At 44.4% G+C, this 18,637-nt stretch overlaps 1 protein-coding gene across 1 annotated transcript in view; it reads right to left on the bottom strand.

The window, feature by feature from the left end:
* The window catches only part of MFNG (MFNG O-fucosylpeptide 3-beta-N-acetylglucosaminyltransferase), a 104,596-nt gene extending 91,962 nt beyond the window's left edge, over positions 1 to 12,634 (bottom strand). Inside the window, exon 1 of the mRNA XM_033929901.1 lies at positions 12,075 to 12,634. Within this exon, the coding sequence (XP_033785792.1) occupies positions 12,075 to 12,407 (333 nt within the window). The 5' untranslated portion in view covers positions 12,408 to 12,634. The remainder of the gene's footprint in view (positions 1 to 12,074) is intronic.
* Between the last annotated feature and the right edge of the window lie 6,003 nt (positions 12,635 to 18,637).

Below are 18,637 nucleotides of genomic sequence, written 5' to 3' on the forward strand. Positions count from 1 at the left end.
ATCCCTTCAGCCAGCATTTCTTCAACAAAGGTACAGGGGTGGGGGTGTCGGGGTGGCTTAGATATATCAGGGGAGTGTTGAGGTTTGGAGGCTGTTGGGAGTGTTGAGGCTTAGTGGTGTTGACAGGAGGAAGTGGGCATCCCTCCTGCCAATAGTGCTTCGGAGGTGTGTCGGGGGATCACGCACCGGTGGAAGGAGGGAGTGGGCATCCCTCCTGCTGATTTCAGGGGTGGGTACGGAGGGTCCCTTGCTGCAGTTGGCTCAGCTGGGGTATCCTCCCACCCTCTCCGATCAGCTGCAGCTTTGGGGAGCCCTGCTGACTCAGCTGATCAGGGATTCCCTTTGCTGTGATCAGCTGATCCAGCCGTGTCTACTTTTAGGTTTTGAAATAAATGCTAGCATTTTGCTGGCCTACATTTCAGGCATCTGCCGCAGATCTAGGGCGCACAATGTTTAAACTCACTCAAGGCCACTACTGGACAAAACCACTCCCAAGCCCAGCCTTGGGTGAGCTTAGATGTCCCTACACATTTCCCTAGACGCACAACAAATGCCTACAGAGTAAGTGGCCTGCCTTGGGGAGCTTTTTTTTAACAAAACATGTGTCCAAATTGGCTGTTAGACAGCAGTAGGATGCCTACCGCCACCTACAATTGGGATGTCCGTTTACAGAATCAGCCCCAAAGTGCCTCATAAAGGACTACTTAATATTCTCATTAAACATGTACTTTAAAAAAAAGTTTCTAAAGAAATCAGAGAACATAGTTAAGAATAGGATACATTTGCAAGGATTTCTGAAACCCATAAATATGACAAAATATCAGAGGCTGCCAAAGCATAGGTGTTAGAATGGGGGGAGGCCATAGGTGTCATAGCCTCCCAAAAAATTGGCAATCAGAAGTATGGATCTCCCAACTCCCCCATCTACCACCTCCCTGCTGCTGTAACTTAAAATCTTCGGGCAGCTGGCAGCGCACCGAAGCCAGCCTCCCGCCAGCTGCCTGCCCCGGAAGTGTTCTTTCTGCAGCGCCCTGCCTAAACAAAAAGAGGACGTGCTGAAGAAAGAACACTTTTATGGCAGGCCGACAACGAGAAGCTCACTTCATTGTGCCACCGGCTGCCTAAAGATTAGGAGGTGGTTGGTGGGGAACTCAGGAACTGGGGAGAGGTCGTACCACAGGATCCAGCTGAGAGGAGAGGGGCTGGGGTTGGGAATGAGGGAAGGACAGATGCTGCATGGGCTGTGGGAGGGGGGAAGCAAGAAGGAAAGATATTTCACAGACTGTAAGGGGTTTGGAAAGGCAGGGAAGGAAAGATACTGCACAGGTTGGGGGGGGTTAGGAAGGCAGGGAAAGAGAGATGCAAGGGTGGGATGGTGGGAAGAGAGGGAAAGATGCTATCAGTGGGTGAGGGAAGAGAAAAAGAATTGTTGGACATAGGTGTGTGGAGTGGGAGGGAAAGAGAGAAGGTATACATGGGGAGAGGAAGAAAGAAGGAGAATTGTTGAACATGATAGTGGTGGAGAGGAGGGAGGGAGAAATGTTACACTGGGAGAGAGGAGAGATGACTCAAAGAAATGAGAGATGCCAGATTCCAGAGAAGGGTGAAGCAAGGAGGGGAGAGATGTTAGACCACTGGAATGAGAAGGAGAGCGAAATGCCAGACCACGGAATGGAAGGGAAGGAGGGGAGAGAGATATGCCAGACTGCAGGAAGGAGAGGAGAGAGATGCCAGACCACAGAAAGAAGTGGAGAAAAGGAGAGAGATATTAGACCATAGGAAAAGGGAGGGAATGAGAGATGCCAGACCACAAGAGCGAAGAGAGATTCTAGAGTATGGGAAAGAGAGGAAAAAGATGCCAGACCATAAGAGGGAGGAAGGGGGAAGACAGAGATGTCTGATCATGGGAGAAGGATGAGATGGTGCACAGGGATGGAGGGGAAGGGGAGACAGAGGGAGGAGATGGTGCACAGCAATGGGTGTAGAAGGGAAGAGATAAGAAGAAATGCTTCTTATAGATAGATTGGAATAGGAGAGAAGAAAGAAGGAGGTGCACATGGATAGATGGGAAGGGAAGACATGGGAAAGTAGATAGATTTTGAGAAGACAGCAAAATGGAAGAAAGTTGAATGTTAAAAGTTAATGCTAAAGATGGATGTAGAAAAAAAAAAAAAAGACTGGAAAGTTCTTGAGATGATCTTTGTTCAAAGCAAATGATCTTTATTAGAAACAAGTACATCCACTTATCCACTTGTATGGAGCAGCTGATCCAATGAATAGCAATGAACCCAACATGGTCTGTGTTTCAGCTCACACAAGCCTTCCTCAGGGGTCTCGGCCGAAATTGCAAAACACAACGATGGATGAGCCCAGGTTGAAATGGAGTGGCTGTGGCACAGTAGCTGTATTGAGACTTTTGCCCAGAGAAATACAACAAATGGATAAGGTGGCCCTGGATACACAGTTAAGAGCACAGACAGAAGGAAGTGCTGCCAGAGACTGGGAAAAGTTGGTTAGAAAAATAAAATCACCAGACAACAAAGGTAGGGGAAATGATTTTATTTTCAATTTAGTGATTGAATTGTGTCAGTTATGAGAATTTACATCTGCTGTCTATATTTTGCATTGTTCAGGAAGAAATGCATTTGTTTCTATTTCTCTGGGGTTGTACTACATGCAGAGTCTTGCATCGTTGGGTTTTGTTTGTACATATTAGTACTTTTAGTTTGTTGTCCTGTGAACTTCATGGAGGTATTGGTGGTATATAAATAAAAATTGTATTGTATTTGCATAGGGGTTATCTGTGTTCTGCATGTGTGACCATGGCCAGGTGTTCTGATAGGAATGAATGTTGAGAAGCACAAAGTGTGCTTTGTGTAGTTTAATTTTGTGGTTAACCATTATGTGTTTATAATAAGATTATATAATTATTTAATTGTTTAGGGCTTCAGACATGCCATTTTTGTTCGCCCGTTTTTTCGGCAACACAAAGTAGTCTTGGCGGCTATGGCTGTGGCTTTTTCATTCGCCCATTAAAAAAATTTTTTTTTAATGTTTTGATATTTTTAATAATTTTTCCTTAATTTAATTCCCTTTTTTTGTATAAAGTGCATAGTACTCTCATAAATATTTGCAATAGAAATTTTTGCAATAAAAGTTTTGAACTTATCTTAAGTATATGTTGTTTCCTTAATAGGATCGGGTAGGGGTTTGTCACATCGACATGTTTCGCCGTGAGGCTTTTTCAAGATTATATCCCCTGTAGGAATGAAAGAAGACATTGTATTTCCCATCCCATATTTCTCACAGACATATCTTTACTTAACTTTAAGAGAGCCACATAGTAAATAATTATGAACCATATGCTCACCCTTTTTCAGTTTAAACAGACCATCCCGATATCCGAATTTTCTGATCTAACAAAGTTGGCCGCGGCGTCTTTTTTTTCTATATAAGTACCTCCCCTACTTTATGACATCACTCCTTCAAATAGCGAATCAGGAGCATACATTACAGTAAAGTGTTCCATTCCACTTCCTGGTTTAAACCTCCCGGCACCACCGTGTTTAACCTATAAATCCATTTCTGTTCTAACAAGTTTAACCTATGTTTGTAATTTCCACCCTCCCACCCTTCCTTAACATGTGCTATAATACGCCATCTTATGTCAGTACTGTGATGCCCGTGAGTTTCCCATTGTTCAACTAAGGGGGCTTCCATCACTTTATTAATTATTCTAGACTTGTGCTCGTTCAATCTGATGTTCATCTGACGACTTGTTCTGCCCACATATATTAAATCACAAGGGCATAATATAATGTATACAACATTATGGGTTTTGCATGTGGTAGTCGTATTGGCCACAATATTAATTTCCCTATACGGAGGCTGCCACTCAAGACCTTCTATTGTGCACTTACACCACTGACATTTTTGACACTTTTGGTGACCTGAAATTATTTGTACTCCACTCCCTTCCATAAAGTACCTATGGCGTGCCAGACATTTCCTATGTTTTTTCCCCGATGGTAAGTAATTATGGGAAACTCCTCAAAAACATTAGGGACGGTTTTCAAAATGTGCCAATATTTCTTCATACTGTTGACAATATAATTCGATCCCATGTGAAAAGGCAGCACACACACCATTCTTGAATTTTCCTCCTCCTGATGTTCTTTATGGTCTTCCCCTTCTTCTTCCTGGGAGTAGATGACGACTGCAATAATAACTCCCGGTTAGCATATTTTGCTCTGAGGAAAGCTTTTCGTATAGCTCGGTTGGCGTATCCCCTTGATCTAATTCTGTGCTCAAGTTGTCTAGATTGATAAATGAAATCCTGGTCTTCTGAGCAGAGACGCCGCAACCTCAGGAACTGTCCTACTGGTAGGTTATACTTCAATTTGTATGGGTGGTGACTGTGGAACTTTAGAAGCGTGTTCCTGGACACTGGTTTACGATATAATGACGTAATGAACCTTCCCTGTTTGAAAATTACAGTAAGATCCAGGAAGTCTACCTTTCCAAAATTATAATCTATTGTAAATTTTATATGTTGGTTCAAACTATTTAGTTCTTGTATAAATGTTGCCAAGGTTTCTTCTGAATCTCTCCAGATGATGAAAACATCATCTAAAAAACGCCTCCTCATCCCCACTTTGTCAAAATTCTGCATAGTATAAATCATATTCTCCTCCATACTTGCCAAATACAATGTTGCCACCGAGGGCGCCAGAGTCGCCCCCATTGCCACACCCTGGATTTGCAGATAATATCTTCCGTTAAACCAGAAGTAATTAGCTGATATGACTAATTTTGCTAATTCCAATAAAAAATTGGTACGTATTCTAGGTTCCCCTGTCCGTTTTTCCAAGACATCTTTTATAGTATCCAGCGCTGCTTGTTGTGGTATCATGGTGTAGAGAGATGTTATGTCCAAAGAGGCAAGTATGGGTATATCATCAAGCTGTTCAATATCTTTTAACATAGTGATGAAGTGTGAGGAATCCTTGATAAAAGATGGAACCCTGGTAACAAATGGTTGTAGGAAAAAATCCACGAATTGTGACAATGGCTCCAGGACTGAACCTTTTGTGGACACAATAGGTCTACCCGGGGGAGACTGCAAATCTTTATGTACCTTTGGAACCAAATACAACTTAGGAGTGGTGGGCCATTGTTCCATAAGGAAGTTGGCCTCCTTATTTGTCAGCATGCCATTTTTTAAGGCTGGTTCCACTATACCACTAATTTTTTCTTTTAGGGACTTCATCGGATCGGCCTCTAATACTCGATAGGCCGCATTATTGCTCAATTGTTTCTGAGCTTCCAAATTATATTGCTCCCTACTTTGTAGTACAGTGGCCCCCCCCCCCCTTGTCAGCCTTCAATATTATTATTTTCTTATTCTCCACCAATTCTCTTAGAGCCTGTCTCTGATTTTTGTCCATATTCCCCGGGACAAACCGTCCAGCATTTTCTTTCTCTTGTTTTTCCAAGTCCATTAGAACCAATTAAAGTGAGAACCACATGATGGATATTTCCCGGAGGTGTCCATTTACTGGGAGGTTTTTTTATTGAGATATCAATACTGGGAGGATTGTCACAAAAATAGATACGAAGTTGTAATTTCCGTAAAAATTTAAAGAAAGCTACTCTCATAGCAAAAGGGTCGTAAAAATTAGTGGGGATAAAATTTAAACCTAATTGAAGAACTTCCTCTTGATCTTTTGTTAGGATACATTCAGTTAGATTTATCACTGTTGACTGTTTCGTGTCACCGGGCCCGCTGATCCCCTCGGGCGAATGAAGAAGCCTCAGCCATAGCCGCCAAGACTACTTTGTGTCGCCGAAAAAAAACGGGCGAACAAAAATGGCATGTCTGAAGCCCTAAACAATTAAATAATTATATAGAGATTGATGAGATAGTAGAGACATTAGTCCTTTGATACAGCACATAAATTATGGACCAATGTTGAAGAAGAGACTGGGATATTTACTTATATAATAAGATTATATGCATGAAAAGATTAAATGAATGAAAAAATTGTTTTACAATTAATACTATTATAGGTGTGGAGACTGGGGCAGAGCTTGGGCGGAGTCTGGAGCAAAGCTTTTGGGCCCCCCAAACAAATAAGCGTTCTGCTGCCTATGTGCCAAAGTATCTACATTTATATTTGACCCTTCAAGAAGTGAATGAAAACTCCATGCATATGACAGATTTGCATATTGCAATTTCATGGGTTGAAATGTAGAAGATTCAGCATGGTTGACTTCTAAGACCGCTTCTAGACAATCCAGAGCTAAAATTGCTTTGCCAAGCCATTGTGGCATACCTTGGGTAGAGAGAGGCTCAAAACCAAATATTAAGGGATTGAAGCTGTTGAGAAATAGGAGGGAGATAGGGATTGGGACATGTATACTGCCTTTTTGCAGTTTTACAACCACATTCAAAGCGGTTTATATATAGGAGCTGTAAGCCTTTTCCCTATCTGTCCTGTCCTGTGCTATAACGTCTAGATCTGAAGTGCCTTGGATTTGAGATAGATAGATAGATAAGATTATTTTTTAAGCATCGTGATGCCATTAAACAAGCTCCGTGATGCCATTGAACAACCGCTGACTGACAAGAGCATCCTAGGACATAACTGCAACAGTGTTATAGAGCGAGCATACAGAACTTGTCTAAATAACTAGTCTTTAAGCCCGTTACATGGGTGCTAGAATAGATGTGTCTGTCTGTCTGTCTGTCTTTCTCTCTCTTTCCTTGGCCGCTTTCTGTCTGTCTGTCTTTTTTTCTGTCTCTATCTCTCTCCTTGGCCGTTTTCTGTCTGTCTGTCTTTCTTTCTCCTCAGCTGTCCACCACCACCCCTTGCCTGCTTCTCCTGTCTAGCAGTAGCGCTTTATTTCTGTCTCTCTCTCTCTCTCCTTGGCTGCTGTCGGTCTGTCTTTGTTTCTTTCTGTCTCTCTCTCTCCTTGGCCCCTGTGTCTGTCTGTCTGTATTTGTTTCTTTCTTTCTATCTCTCTCTCCTTGGCTCCTGTGTCTGTGTGTCTTTTTTTCTTTCTGTCTGTCTCTCTCTCCTTGGCCCCTGTGTCTATCTGTCTTTCTTTCTTTCTGTCTCTCTCCTTGGCCGCTGTCTGTCTTTCTTTCTGTCTCTCTCTCTCTCTCCCCCCGCTGTCTGTCTTTCTGTCTCTCTCCCTGGCCCTCTGTCTGTCTTTCTTTCTGTCTGTCTCTCTCCCTGCCCCGTCTTTCTTTCTGTCAGTCTCTTTGCCCCCTTTGTCTGTCTGTCTTTCTTTCTTTCTGTCTGTCTCTCTCTCTGGCCCCGTCTGTCTGTCTCCCACCCCTCCTCCTTCCCCTCCCCCTCCACTTCCCTGTGTAGCAGCAGCAGCATTTTCCTGCTCCTTCACTTCCCTATATTCACATCCTGTAATTCTTACCAGCATTGGAGGACTCATTCATTTGACTAAACACCTCTTCTGACAGCCGGACGCCTCACAGCACCCGCACCCTGTCTGCTTCGTCCAAGCTGAAGGACATCCTCCTGCCGTTGCACTCACCGCCACCACACCGCAGGAGACAAACCGCCGCGTTAAGCACCGCATGTGCTGCAAACCGCCGCACACGCCGCAAATTGAACATGGCCATGGAGGCACAAATCAAGGAGGCAGGGATCACGCCGTTGGAAGTGCGCATGCGCACTTAGGGTTTTATTATAGAGGATAACAGTACTTGTCTTAGTTGCATGACCAAATGCCAAAGAAATACTGCACAATGTCATAAAACTGATTAAACACATTTTCTACTTTTTGTTCTAGTATAACCCTGTTAAGTTATTCACAACAGAGTAGAGCAGGGATCTCAAAGTCCCTCCTTGAGGGCCGCAATCCAGTCGGGTTTTCAGGATTTCCCCAATGAATATGCATTGAAAGAAGTGCATGCACATAGATCTCATGCATATTCATTGGGTAAATCCTGAAAACCCGACTGGATTGCGGCCCTCAAGGAGGGACTTTGAGACCCCTGGAGTAGAGTATAGTACACCTGGGATGTCATCACACTTACTAAAAACTACCCCCCCCCCCCCCCTTTTATCAAACTGCACTAGAGGATTTTAGTGCGGACTGGTGAGGTAAGTGCTCCGATGCTCATAGGGATTCTGTCAGCGTCAGAGTATTTACCATGTTGGCTTGTGCTACAAACCTCTAGCGCAGCTTGATAAAAGGGGACCCTATGTCTGAAATGGCCAATGTGTGCTATAAACCTGGCAGTGTACCAACCACCTATTATACAATGCTAGGCAGAATAATTTTGCTCTGTGATTAGCTGCCACAGGTGTCCTCCTAACTTGAGACAAACAGGAGGTTTTGTTTAATAATTGTACAAATGCCTGAAAGCACTCCAGGCTTTATATTGTTAAAAATATGGGGCCTATTTTATTTGGTTTTTGACATTTGGTTTTTGGGCTCAGGTAGCACAGTGTTCCGGTGGCACTGTCATCTCTTCTGGATATTGTGGAATTGTTTCCTCACCCATCCCCCCACACTCCCTTTTCATTTCTGTCTACTGAAACAGTCTTGTACCCACTTGCTAGCGCCAGTCCTGCCACTAGGTGGACTAGGGTGGCTGAATTTGGGGGCGACAACATGGCTTCTGTGTGAGTTTCAAGTTTCATTTAAAAAAATTTGATACAACGCTTATAAAATTTCTACGCGATTTCCATAATAAAAAATGGGGTAATAGAACATGTAGTAACTGACATCAACAATACTTACTTGAGGCTCAGGAAGGAGGGGTAGAACTACAAATTATTATAGTAATGAGGACTAAAACAATAGGGTTAAAAACTGCTGATTGGAGCCCAAGATACAAGTTTCGATATTGTGACTTGTATGGCGTAAAGATAAGGAGACAAGTGGGTCAGTTCCCATGCTGAGTCTGCTGCTGCTGCTCCTCGCCTCCTCCTGCAGTAGCCCGAGCTTAAAGAAGACTGCAAATTGCTCAGGCCATGTAACACAGGCCCATGCCTTATCCTGCTCCCTAAGAGACAAGCTTGCTGCTGGAAGAAATGCAGGCCTCTGCAGCCAAAGCAGCACTCAAACCTTTTTTAAGTTCGGGGCTGCCTGAGAAGGAAGTGAAGGGCAGCAACAGCAGGGAGGGGAGCGGAGGGGGAGGGTAGCAGGGAGGAGGGAGGGAAGCAGGGAGGGGAGCGGGGAGGGAAGCGGGAGGAGATGGTGGTTAACTGGGGGAGAGGTAAAAAAGGGGAAGGTAGATGACGGGGGTGGGGTGGGGAAGGAAGGAGTGGTAGAGCATTGAGCAGCCCCGGAGGAGGGAAACCAAATCCAAAATAGAGGCCTTGTAAATCCACAACAATGCAGCAACAAGAAAGAGCAGATCCCAAATAGATGTATAAGTCACTTCTTTATTCAAAAAATATCAAACGTAAAATGTCCAAACTACATGACGTGGGCCACGTTTCACCCAAACAAGGTCTGCATCAGGAGTAATCATGCAAAAAAAGTGATAATAATAATAATAACAACAGTTTATATACCGCAGGACCGTGAAGTTCTATGCGGTTTACAATGATTAAAAGATGCTACAAATTGAGTAGAATTAACAAAGTTAAAAGCTAGTGATTAACAGCTCTAGAGATCAGATAATGGTATGCACTCTTTATCACGTATGCTTATGCCCAGCACAGCAGCTTGCTTGCTTCCCTCTTCTCATAACTGCAGCATAGTGCAAGCTGTTAAGCATATATGGTAAAGCATGCATGCTATTATCCTTCTTTCTTTTGCATGATTACTCCTGATGCAGCCCTAGTTGGGCAAAACATGGCCCATGTTGATCTTTTGAATAAAGAAGTGACTTATACATCTATTTGGGATCTGCTCTTTCTTGCATCTGGAGGAGGTTGAATAAAAGACACCAGCTGCTCACCCAACTCTCACCACGCTCTTCAGCAAAGCAGTTTACTACCATCTCAGTCTGGTGTGCTGAACCGAACTTTAACTCCTCACCCCATGATGTGATACAGTATGAATTTTTCATTTTATTTTCTCTGCCCACATGGGATAGTATAAACCATTATCTTCTCTCAGCTGGTACAGTGAACCTAGGGGGGGGACTACATACATAACATAGTAACATAGTAGATGATGGCAGATAAAGACCCGAATGGTCCATCCAGTTTGCCCAACCTGATTCAATTTAAATTTTTTCTTTCTTAGCTATTTCTGGGTAAGAATCCAAAGCTCTACCCGGTACTGTGCTTGGTTTCCAACTGCCGAAATCTCCGTCAAAGCCTACTCCAGCCCATCTACACCCTCCCAGCCATGGAAGCCCTCTCCAGCCCATCCTCCCCCAAACGGCCATATACAGACACAGACCGTGCAAGACTGCCCAGTACAGGCCTTAGTTCAATATTTAATTTTATTTTCTGATTCTAGACAACCAGACTAATCAGAGAATAAGAGGGCACAGAATACTCAATCACTGGGAGTCTGACAGGTAGAAAGCCTGAACCCTGTACAGTACGTCATAATGGCTTATGAGTGAATCAGAACGCTACTTGCTTTGAGTATTACATGGATGTACCATATGTTCCCTGGGGTAAACAGAGGACATCACATAGGGTGACTGAAGAGGACACCTCATTTTAGCCTGTTTATAGGGGCAGGGAGGTCCTGTTTTGTGAATCACCTTATTGGAGGGAGGGAGGGGGAGGTCTGCTGTCACTGGTCTGAAGTAGAGAGTTGCAAGGGGACAGAAATCCCATCCATCCCCGCCCGTATCCTCTCCGTCCCCACCCGTCCCCGTCAGGATCCTCTCCTTCCCCACCCGTCCCATCAGGATCCTCTCCGTCCCCACCCGTCCCCGCAAGGAATTACCTCCATCCCCACCCGTCCCTATAAAAAGCAGCAATTACTTCTGACAGGATCATCAATTCCAGTTTCTTTTGTGTTTGCGCTGCTGTTTTCCTTGTGGAATCTCTTTGGTGGAACCCTTTTTTTTTGTTTTCTGTTCAGGTAATTCACTTATAAACCCCCTCTTCTACTAAGGCTGTGTGTCCATTATATTATATGGATGAACCCTGCTTCCAAAGCCTTCCATCTCCGTGGGAGTCCCGTTGGCCAGAGGGGAGTCCCTGTGGGAGTCCCGTGGGCCAGAGGGGGGTACCCGTGGGAGTCCCGTGGGTTAGGGGGGAATTCCCGTGATCTCCGTTCCCGTGCAGACCTCTAGTCTGAAGGACTACAGCTCTAAAAGAGAACTGATAGAGCTTCAGGGGCTGAGATTTTTTATTTCAAATAAATGGAATAAGTTTGAGCCAAATATGGGGAAGGAACTGGCAAACTGTCTCTTATTTGTTTTAATATCTTCTCTGATTCAGGCTCAGGAGACTCTGTTGGCATAATAATCCCTACATGTGTTGCCAAAGTATTAAAAGAGAAGGAAAACTCTTATGCTACACACACATACTCGGTTTTCCTCTGGGTCACACTGCAGCCACAGGATCTGCTACTCCGTAGGAGAAACATCAGCTGATTCTGTTGACACTACTATGGTTGTTATTTCACCGTCCCTCTAAGGCCGTGGACTCAAACTCATGGCCCGGAGCCACATGCGGCCCGCCAGGTACTATTTTGAGGTCCTCGGTATGTTTATCATAATCGAAAAAGTAAAATAAAACAATTTCTTGATCATATGTCTCTTTAGCTATACATTACAAAAGTATTATTAAGACTTAGCCAAAAGGAAAGATTTATAAACTATAACGAGTTTTACCTCATGCAGTATTGTCATTTCTTTAATAAAACATTAACTATTTTTTCTGAGGCCCTCCAAGTACCTACAAAACCAAAATGTGGCCCTGCAAAGGTTTTGAGTTTGAGACCACTGCTCTAAGGATATGACCAGTAAGTTTCTGGCGTCAGATGCATTCCACCTACCATTAAAACACCTGCAGGCTGCATCCTCAGCTCCAACTCCTCAACTAAAGAACAGAGATAACAGCAATCCCAACGACTGGTGGCACTGGCAACTACTAGAGCTTGCAGCATCTTTCACCTCTTACCTGATCCTTCGCTCGGGATATCCAGGTGTCTAGCAGGATCTCCAGCCGGGACTGATGAAACCTCTTGGTGGTTTTGACAGCAATAAAGATATCTTGCAGCTCCAGGTCCCATGGAGGAGGAGGCTGAGTGGGCCCCTGCTCCGGATCCCCTCCGATCCCCTGCAGATGTCCACGTTTCTGCAGCTTGGGGCTTTCAGACTCTTCTGGGCGACCCTGCTCAGGCTGGGGCTCCTCCGGCGCTACACGGGGCCCCAGGGACACAAGAAACATGCAGCTGAGAGTGAGCAAAGCCCCCCAGAGGCCCTGAAAAAGCCTTCTGTGTACCCGGGGCATCTCAGAAGGGACTGAGCTCCAGCTCTGAAATTACCAGTCCAGCAAGAGTCTGGGGAAGGGAGGTTGGGATGGGGAGAGAGATCACACCTCCCCCTCACCACTGCTCTGACAGCACCAAAAGGAAAGAGAGCCCCCCACCCGCTCCTCTGGAGTTAGAAGGCCACCTGGTATCCAGCAACTAGCAACAGCGTTTGTGTTGAGAGGCAGTTGTGGCAGAATTAATAGAGGAAATGAATGAAAAGCGGTAGCCAAGACTGTCAGGCAGGGTAAAAAGAGAAGCGAAGTCGTCCGAAAGTGGAAACCCCCCCCTCCCCCTCCCTCCCCTAAGAGAGCAGATGCTAATGAGAGCGACAGGACAAGAAAACAGACACGTTCGCCTCAAATGACTCTGCAAAAGAACCAGGGCACGAGCTGAAGGGCAGGTGAAAGAGTAACAGAGTGCAGGTAACAAACAGGATCTTCCCAGCCCATCAGGTAGGACGAGGGATCCAGGCTGGGGGAGTTTACAGGGCATCCCAGGCTCTCGCCAATGACAGGCAACGAGAGACACCCCCCGACGTCTAAAATGATGCACCCACAGTGCAAGACCCTGTCTCTACACCCGTCCCGCACTGGCCAATGAGCGCGCTGCAAGCGCTGCTGTCAAGTGCGTGAGAGCAGTTGCCCCAGGGCCACAACCTGGGTGCGCGCTCCCTGCTCTAGTGCAGTTTTGAATGCGGTACATGAACAGGCGAGGAAGCGAGCAAATCATATTATTAAAGTAGCAATATCCTGACGACACGTTCAGTATTTTGTATTTCATTTTTATACCAGCTGTGCTTCTTTTTTCTTCATGCCTGAAAGGATCCCTCCCCGCTCTGAGACCCAAACAAGTCTACCATAAATGATTACTTTTTATAAAATAACAAAAAGAAAAAAAAATAAAAATCGATGAACATTTAATTGTTTTTTTTAAACTGTTCAAGTGTCATGATTGAAGTTTGAGCAAGCCTGACTAAAATCTCACTTTCTCCATAGACAGGCTTTGTTACCTTAGGCAAGTCATAAGACTAAACTATGTTTATCGTGTTGCCAACAGTGGCTACTCTGAGTCACAAGTCCCAGGCCAAGCCCCCCACCCCCACCCCCCCTCCTCCAAAAAAAGAGCATCTATTTCTTATAGCTCATTCTCAGGATAGGTAATGACTGGTCCAAATATACCTGGCCAATAACTATTTTATTGACTTTTCCTCCAGCAACTTGTCCAAACGTCTCTTGAATCTAAAATTAAATTATAAACCCTTCAGGGAAATATCTAGCATACATAGTAACTTGCTGCCAGCAGCCACTGAAAAAACAAGGGCTAGAACCCATTAAAATAAAAAATAAAACCAAGAAAGAAGAAAAGCCACTGTGCCAGTACCCTTGACCACATCCTGGGGAAACAGATTCAACAGTTTAATTATGTGCTGTGTGGAAAAATACTATATTTTATATAGTCTTGCCTCAGCTACCCACGTAGACTGTAAGTTCTTCTTTCCAGCAAGGATTTATTGTATCTAAATTCTAATAATGCTGTAACATGCCTCGAGTATTCTTTGGAAAGCCTGGGGAAAAAAAATCCAAATAAAAATACAGGAGTCCAGGAAAAAAGCATTACCTTCAGCATATTTGGTAACCTATCTTTAAAGTTTTAAAGACAGGACATGGGGCCCTCAAGCTATAGACTTCCCAGCTCCATCTAAATGGCTTTTTACTGCGGCAAGTACATGCCATTGACCCTTTTTAATTGGTGTTTTGCTCCTAATGGAAATTCTTGTTGTTAATTACTCCATGCCTGGCTGGATTCTCTATAGAGCACTAGGAACCCTACAGGAAAATGGGAGGGTGGCGGTGGAAAGGAGAGCTGCAAATGAGTCTCTCTCTCTCTCTCTCTCCCCTAACCTACACCCCTCACTTGAGGTTAATGTTTGTCTATATTTCTTTCCACTTGTTATAAATGTCCTTCTATAATTATTTCTCTACCACAGCAAAACATGCTTTATGCTCTGGAGTTAGCAACAGTTTGCTCCAGGCTTCGGTGTGCACATAGGGTTCCCTGCCTGCACCATCAATCCCTTCCCTGTCACTCTCCTGGGGAAGCTGTGGTTCCTGTCCATTGTTACTAGTACAGCTCCCTCCCCTGCTGCCTGCTTGCTTCAGACATACATAAAGGCAATGCAGAGCAGAGAACTCATTGATTTACTAATGCCGAGGACACTGCTTTCTTCTGTCAGGGTTTCACCCTCACCTCCCCCCCCCCCATCCCTGCCCGCCAATGCTATAAGAATTGTTTGGCCCAGACTCAGAGCTCGGTAATAAATTCCTAGCTCCGATTTGCTGGAGGTGATGGATGCCCAGCTCTTAAAGCCAGCAATTGCTTCCAATTGCTTTCCCATTCCCTTATGGGTCAGAGGAGTGCATCTACATACCAGAAACCATCGTGCAGCATTGCAGGTTTCTATCTTTCCTAAGCTGTTCAACTCTTTTAATCTCCTCTCATACTTTTTCTCCCCTCTTCCTCTTATATCTCTTTCTGCTCCACTCCTTCAACTCATGATTATCTCTGTCTATCTTTCTCTGTCCCTCCCCATATTACTCTTTTCTTCTATGTCCTGTTCCTTTCTCTCTGAAATCACTGTCTCTTTTATATGGATGCTCCTGGGATAATTCTGTATAAAAAGATTTAGAAAAGAATGGGTGAGAAAGAGTGGGAAAGACAAAATGGAGAGGTTAGATTTCAGATATACATTGTTCTGGCTTCTTGCTCCCAAGTCACTCTTTGAAAACCTTCTCTGTTCCCCTGGTAAAGTGATCCTGGCCATCTAGGCCTCTGAGAGTCCCGGGTGTGCCCCTGCAACTCTTGTTGTGCTGGCTGGGTTCAGCCTTTGTTCCTTTATAGAATTGCAAGTGAGCTGGGTACAGATGGTTAGCAACTCCCAGAATGAAGAGGTAATGAGAGAGAAAGAGGCAGGGAGCAGAGCTTTGAATACAGGGCCAGCTCAACCACTGTACTAGGTGAGGCTATGGCCCAGGGCACTAGAGATACAGGGCATTCAAATCCCCAGCCTCTGTGCTCAGTCACCACCAGTGTTTCACCTTGTCCAAAGTTTTCTCCCCTTTTCTCTCCAGCCCCTAATTCAGCATTGCTTTCTCTCCTCCCCTCCTTTTCATCCTGCAGCCCTCTAAATGTTACCTTGCTTGCTGATAGCAACAACATGGACAGCAGGCTGCTTTCGGACAGGCCTAGGTGTTCCCTCTGCCACATCGGATCCAATGGAGGGAAGATCCAAGGCTGGCCAAAAGCAGCCTGCTGTGCATGCTGTTGTTACCAGCAAGCAAGGTAATGTTTAGAGGGCTATGGGAGAAGGAGGAAGGGAAAGAGGAGAAGGAGCAATGCTGGAGAAAGAAGGGGAGATATGTTGGACTGAGGGTGGGGGGCAAGAGAGCTTAAGCTCTGAGGGGGGGGCGCCATCAAAGTTGGCTTAGGGTACCATAATCATTTGAGCCTGAGAAGGGTGATGGAAGGAGGGAGAGATGTCAGACCATTGGAAGGGGAAGGATAGAGAGATGCCAGACCAGGGAATGGAAGGGAAGAAAGGGAGAGAAAGATTCCAGACTGCAGAAGGGAGAGGAGAGATGCCAGACTGCAGGAAGGGAGAAAGAGAAGGAGATAGATTAGACTGCAGGAAGAGGGAAGAAAGGAGAGAGAGAGATGCCAGACCATGGGCGAGGAGAGAGATACCAGGCTGTGGGAAGGAGAGGAAAAAGATGCCAGACCAAAGGAGGGTGGAGGAAGGGGGAACACAAAGCTGTCAGACCAAAGGAGAAGGAGAGAGATGGAGGAGATGGTGCACAGGGATGGAGGGGAAGGGGAAAGAGAGGGAAGAGATGGTGCACAATTTCTTCTATTTTACTGCTTTCTTCTCAAAATCTATCCTTTCCCATCTATCCATGTGTACCATTATTTCCCTCTTCCTTCTCCTCTATTCCCATCTATCCATAAGAAACATTTTTTCTCTCTCTCTTCCCTGAAAATGTTTCTTATGGATAGATGGGAATAGAGGAGAAGGAAGAGGGAGAAAATGGTACACATGGATAGATGGGAAAGGACAAATTTTGAGAAGAAAGCAGTAAAATAGAAGAAATTTGAATGTTAAAAGTTAATGCCAAAGATGGATGTAGGACTATAAATAAGGACTCACTCCTAGTATATCAGTTTGTTTTAAAAAACTCTTTCATTGATTAGTGGTACTCCCATACGCTCAGAGAAGTAGAGCTCTAATGGAGTGTATTATCCCCCTTGGTGGAGCTCACCGTCTAGTCATAGCATATGTTTTTTCACAAATCTCTAGAGCTGGTCTTTCTACTGATGGAATAAATGATTTTTTTTCATATATTTTTCTTGATTATATTTATTTTTCTTTATTATATATGATTATCAAATAAATAAAACACAATTCTAAAGTAATCTTTACTTAGCTTGAATGAAATACAGGTGTCTCAACATGGCCCCTTTTCAGAATCTGCTTCAGGAGACCCAACATGGCCACTCAAAAAGCTCATTGGCAGCGACACTGCCAACAGGAAGATTTGCTTAGAACTTTGCATATGGTAAACATAAATTTTCATTCACGTTTGATGACTGATCAGTACTTGCACACTGCACAATGTGCAAGTACTCATCAATCATCAAACGTGAGTACGGTTTTATTTTTAATTTAGTGATTGAAATGTGTCAGTTTTGAGAATTTACATCTGCTGTCTATATTTTGCACTGTTCAGGAAGAAATTCATTTATTTCTATTTCTCTGCTGTTGTACTGCATGTAGAGTCTGGCATCTTAGGGTTTCATTTGTGTATATGAGTACTTTTAGTTTGTGGTCCTGTATTTGCATAGGGGTTATCTGTATTCTGCATGTGTGACCATGGCCAGGTGTTCTGGTAGGAATGAATGTTGAGAAGCATACAGTGTGTTTTGTGTAGTTTAATTTTGTGGTTAACCATTATGTGTTGTTAATAAGATCATATTGTGTGAATATATGAAAAATGAATGGAAAAATGGCGTTACAATTAGTACTATTATTATTATTACTAGTGTTTAATCCTGTTACATTAATGGGTGCTAGTAAAGCCTCCTTCCCTCACATGTCCCCTATTTTCAGCCCCTATTTTCCGGCGTCTCTGATGATGTCATCAGAGATGCGGCAGAGGAAATCAGAGCATGAGAAGGCCGTGAAGCAGCATCTTTAGTGTGATGCGGCCTCTGCTGGAGCTTGTAGGTTTGACAGTCATCTCGCGGTGGGAGGGTCAGTGGGGTCGGCTGCATGGCAGCGATAGTGGCGGCGGGGGAGGGAGGTTTGTGCATCTCGCGGTGGTAGGGTCAATGGGGGTTTGTGTGCGCCGGGAAAGGGTGCAAGGGGGAGGGGGCGATGATGGCAGGAAACTTACAGTGAGGGAGGGAGTAGAAGCACGCATGCGCACTCTTGCCGGCAGGGACCTACAGGTTAACGGAAAACAGAACACGCAGGTAAGAGTGCGCATGCACGCTTAGGGTTTTATTATATTAGATGGGGGTGGGGTCAAGGGTGGATCTTGGGCAGGATCTGGGGCAGAGCTTTTGGGTGCCCCAAACAAAAAAGTGTTCCACTGACTATGCATTATATAACATGGGAGAAAATTTGCAGATGATTCTGAGTAAAGGCTTAAGATAACTGTAATCCAGTTCTGATTGAACTGGAAGGCTGAAGGAAAAGAGGAATTTGCTGAACTAAAGAAAAACGAAGTACAAAAGGAAGGAAGAGAGAAAGAGGGGGGTAGAATAGATGAGAGTAGGGGAAAAAGCCACAGAAATGAGTAATAAAAATAATTTATATGTCTAAGAGGCAATATCCACTTGTTCGGTGAATAAATCATGCATCTAGATCAGCCACTCAAATTGCAGATATGACTTGAAATATTCAACTAAGATGGTTAAAATTATACATGGATATTCAGCAGCACTACCCAAATGGATAGCATCATTGAATATACAGTATGTATGATCTGAAAACATCTAGGTATATAAAACAGGAGAGTCTCCTCCACATGTCAATCACAGACGAACAAACAGTAGAGATGTCCAAAGAAAATGGGTAAGCTGGTGTGTCTCACGACTCTGCTTTATTCACTCAATGACCGCTGAGGATTCCATCCTGGGTTACTTCACTCGA

This window comes from Geotrypetes seraphini, chromosome 2 (genome assembly GCF_902459505.1).
Source record: "Geotrypetes seraphini chromosome 2, aGeoSer1.1, whole genome shotgun sequence".
In the NCBI taxonomy this organism is placed as follows: domain Eukaryota; kingdom Metazoa; phylum Chordata; class Amphibia; order Gymnophiona; family Dermophiidae; genus Geotrypetes; species Geotrypetes seraphini.